The following is a 3702-nucleotide window of genomic DNA, read 5'->3' as shown; positions in this document are numbered from 1 at the left end:
CCTGGGTGACAGAGTGAGGCTCTGTCTCACACACACACACACACACACACACACACACACACACACACACACAAAACAACTCTATCAAATAGATTTATCTGCCACCAAAAATATTGTGACAGCCTAGTGAATAAGCAATCACTAATCGCTAATAATAAGCTGCCTTTTATCTCCCATTAAATTTCACAGCAGTTCCTGGTAACAGACTCCAATACCTATTAAGTGGTCAAAGAAAAGCATAGAGCACAATAAAGTGAGAGAACAGTTATCCCGGCACAACCTCGACATGTGACAAATTAAGTGGTTCCCAATGTTTCTCATTATTAGAAAGCTATTGCAGAACCAGCCCAAGTTTCCAGAACCCAAAATTCACTTTCATCTTCACAAAAAGATTTTTGGCTATTTTGAAAACTTTAAGTCTTTTGGAAAAAAACACAGATACATACATATATGTAAATACAGGTGGAAAGCAGGAATTCATGAAGGCCCTCTTAAGTCCAGAGCAAACCTGAACAAACATTTTCCTCACCTGAATTTTCAATTCTTTTAACGTCTGATTAGCAGAAACGAGAAGTGCTTTCTCACCACGAACTTTTCTATGTCGCATACTTCGGCGAATAACTTGCTTTTGATAGGCTATATAATTTTGATGGGATATCTTTTGCCGCTTTGTTCCACCATTGCTCTGTAATGAAGATTGGAAATGAAGAAAGCACTGAAATTAACCACAGTGTGACCCTTGCTCATGAAGTTTTTCAGGCAAAAAAAAGCTGTTTCCTTATTGGTCCCTTAGCCATTTGAAATTCAATGTAAACAATGAGTAGAGACTAACGAGACTTTCTTAGCAGGCTCACATATAATTGATAAAAGAAAAGAATGAGTAATACACACCTCTAACTGCATGTAAAAGCCGTTGAAATGTTTGTTACAAGAGAAATTTAAAGTTTGGTGAGGGGGCTCACACCTATAATCCCAGGAGTTCAAGACCAGCCTAGGCAACATATTAAGACCCATCTGCACCAAAAATTAGCCAGGCATGGTGGCATGAGCCTGTAGTCCCAGCTACTTGGAGGGTAAGGCAGGAGGATCATCTGAGCCCAGTAGTTCCAGGCTGCAGTGAGCTACAATTGCACCACTGTATTCCAGTCTGGTGACAGAGACTCCATCTCTTTTATGAAAAAGAAAAAAAGAGAAAGATGACATTTAAAATCAAAATGATTAAGTCTGACCTTACATCAGAAAAACATAACAAATTGAAAAACTTCAATGAACAACCTGAATTTTAAACATTTTCTTCTCTTCTTGAGAATGACATGGAAACTAAGTATAAACTGCTGTGAATTTAAAAATAAAATATAGAAGCTTAATTTAAGAAAAACAATTTGACTAAAAATAAGACTGTACCACTTTTTCTAATGGCAAAATATACAGCCTCACTTATAAAATATTCTTGCAAAAATGTTATATCGGAATGTAATCAAACATTTACGTCCACCTTCCAATTTACAGAAATTGGAATATAGGGGATATATAAATAAATTAAAATAAGTAACATAAGGAAACAATCAGCCAAATACAGAACATGGAACAATCTAAAATAAATCAAATTGGTCCAAGTTCAATGTCAAGAAGGGAAAGAGCCATGCATGGTGGCTCACGCCTATAATCCCAACACTCTGGGAGGCTGAGGCAGGCGGATCAACCTGAGGTCGGGAGTTCGAGACCAGCCTAACATGGAGAAACCCCATCCCTACTAAAAATGTAAAATTAGCTGGGTGTGGTGACTCATGCCTGTAATCCCAGCTACTAGGGAGGCTAAGGCAGGAGAATTGCTTGAACCCGGGAGGCGGAGGCGGAGGTGAGCTGAGATTGTGTCATTGCACTCCAGCCTGGGCAACAAGAGCAAAACTCCGTCTCAGAAAAAGAAGAAGGGAAAGAAACAGGGTCCGGAGGCAGAGTAACTATTCCAAATTCTAAGTCTAAAGTGATACAAACAACATATATCCTGATTACATACTGGTTTGAGAGGAAAAAACTGTTCAAGACATATCTGAGTATGGTTATTAGAGGATATTAGGGAGTTTTCGTTAGTTTTCTTATTTATGAGCACATTATTAGTATTATGTAGGACACTGTCTTTATTTTTAGAGGGGAAATGTCATCATGGCCATGACTACCTAAAGGTGCTATAAAAAGGATGCCCATGGGTATGCATGATATATGCGGTACTAGTCAAGAAAAAAATAATAGATGAGGACCAAATGTCCTCTAACAGTACTCCTATAAATCCCTCATCAAGAGGTTAACGATCAAGATTCTTCTGCTTTTTGTACCAAAGGTGGTGGTGGTGGTGGCCGGTGGGGGCAGTCGGGGGTGGGAGGCACAGGGGAGATTCTTCTGCCAACCAGGGTAGGGAATAAAAGCAGCAGGATTTTTAAGAAAATCTTTTCCTCTGGTTTAATTAAATCTGGATGAGGTAACCTTAAGGCCCTGGCTCTGGTTTCCACAGTTGTCAATGAGTGTCAGCTGTGCATAAGCAGAGCGGTTTAGTGGTCATTCTGGACACAGATGCCACGTATTCATTACTCACGAGCTCCACAGTTTGCAAAGCAGAAGGTGATCAAGACCTGAACACAGAAGAGCATTTGTTCAGGGTGCCTACCACTGACTAGACACTGCCCGAGGCTAGTTCAGCTCTAGCCCTGAATCTACATAGGCAACTGGGTGATTCTAAGATTCACAAGAAAAAGTTAAATGCACATATGGGTTAAAAAAAAATACAATGAAAGCTGATGAAACATTTTTCTCAATCTCAACTGTTGAAAGTAAAGATCAAATTGAACCCAAATCTACAATCAGGAATATAAAGAAAAATAACTACATCAACATATAATTTTATTTTAGAAGTACAAAACACAACCAAAAAACAAAACCCTGAGCATCAAGCAAGACAGATTTTTTTAATAACTCTGATTTTAAATGGGTCTAAAGGCTTTTCCTGGAATTATTTCTTTCTTAATCTGGGGAATTTAAATCCAACTTAACTGACAAAAAAAACAGCCCACTGGTTTTAGAAGGTTTTCAATTACCTAAGTGATACCCAATACCGAGTATATGATTAACCTAAGTGATACCCAATACCGAGTATATTATTAACCTAAATTTTTAGATGAAGTCAAAGGAGTTGGGTTTATCTAGCTTAGAGAAAAGAGGAAAGGGGATTTGTTTATCTCCACTAAGGACAAGCAGAAACACATCATTTTTTATTTCAGGGATTTAAAGCAGCAATTACAGAAGCTATCTATGGACTGAGATATGTGATGAAGAGGGTGACATTTTGAAAATGCTGAACATTTTTCAGGGACTATCTATTCTTTTCCAAAGAGGAAGGTTACACTTGAGATTTTTTGTGAGCCAAAAATTTTTTGTGAGAAAGCAAAATGTAAAATATTCTAGAGTATTACAACATCCAAACAAGGAAAAGGAAGACAGAAGAAAATTATTAAGTATAAAAAATAATTATAGTATAAAAAGCAATGTTCCCCAACATTCTCTATCATATTTATAAACATAAAATCTGTTGTCGTCCACAACTAAGGAGAGTGATTCCACATCCACTTTGAAAAATTGCTGTGGTCGGCCGGGCGCAGTGGCTCAAGCCTGTAATCCCAGCACTTTGGGAGGCCGAGACGGGCGGATCAC

At 38.2% G+C, this 3702-nt stretch overlaps 1 protein-coding gene across 3 annotated transcripts in view; it reads right to left on the bottom strand.

Moving 5' to 3' along the window:
• USP48 (ubiquitin specific peptidase 48) overlaps positions 1 to 3702 on the bottom strand; it is a 111179-nt gene that overhangs the window by 17093 nt on the left and 90384 nt on the right. For 2 of the 3 annotated variants that reach the window (XM_011933967.1, XM_011933969.1), the window contains one exon: positions 530 to 685. The exons of the other annotated variant lie outside the window; for it this stretch is intronic. In XM_011933967.1, coding sequence (XP_011789357.1) covers positions 530 to 685 — 156 coding nt within the window. The remainder of the gene's footprint in view (positions 1 to 529; positions 686 to 3702) is intronic. 3 annotated transcript variants of the gene reach the window in all.

Source organism: Colobus angolensis, unplaced genomic scaffold (assembly GCF_000951035.1).
Source record: "Colobus angolensis palliatus isolate OR3802 unplaced genomic scaffold, Cang.pa_1.0 Scaffold130, whole genome shotgun sequence".
Lineage (NCBI taxonomy): Eukaryota > Metazoa > Chordata > Mammalia > Primates > Cercopithecidae > Colobus > Colobus angolensis.
The sequence above is the reverse complement of the archived record's forward strand: the minus strand, read 5'-3'. Positions and strand labels throughout refer to the sequence as shown.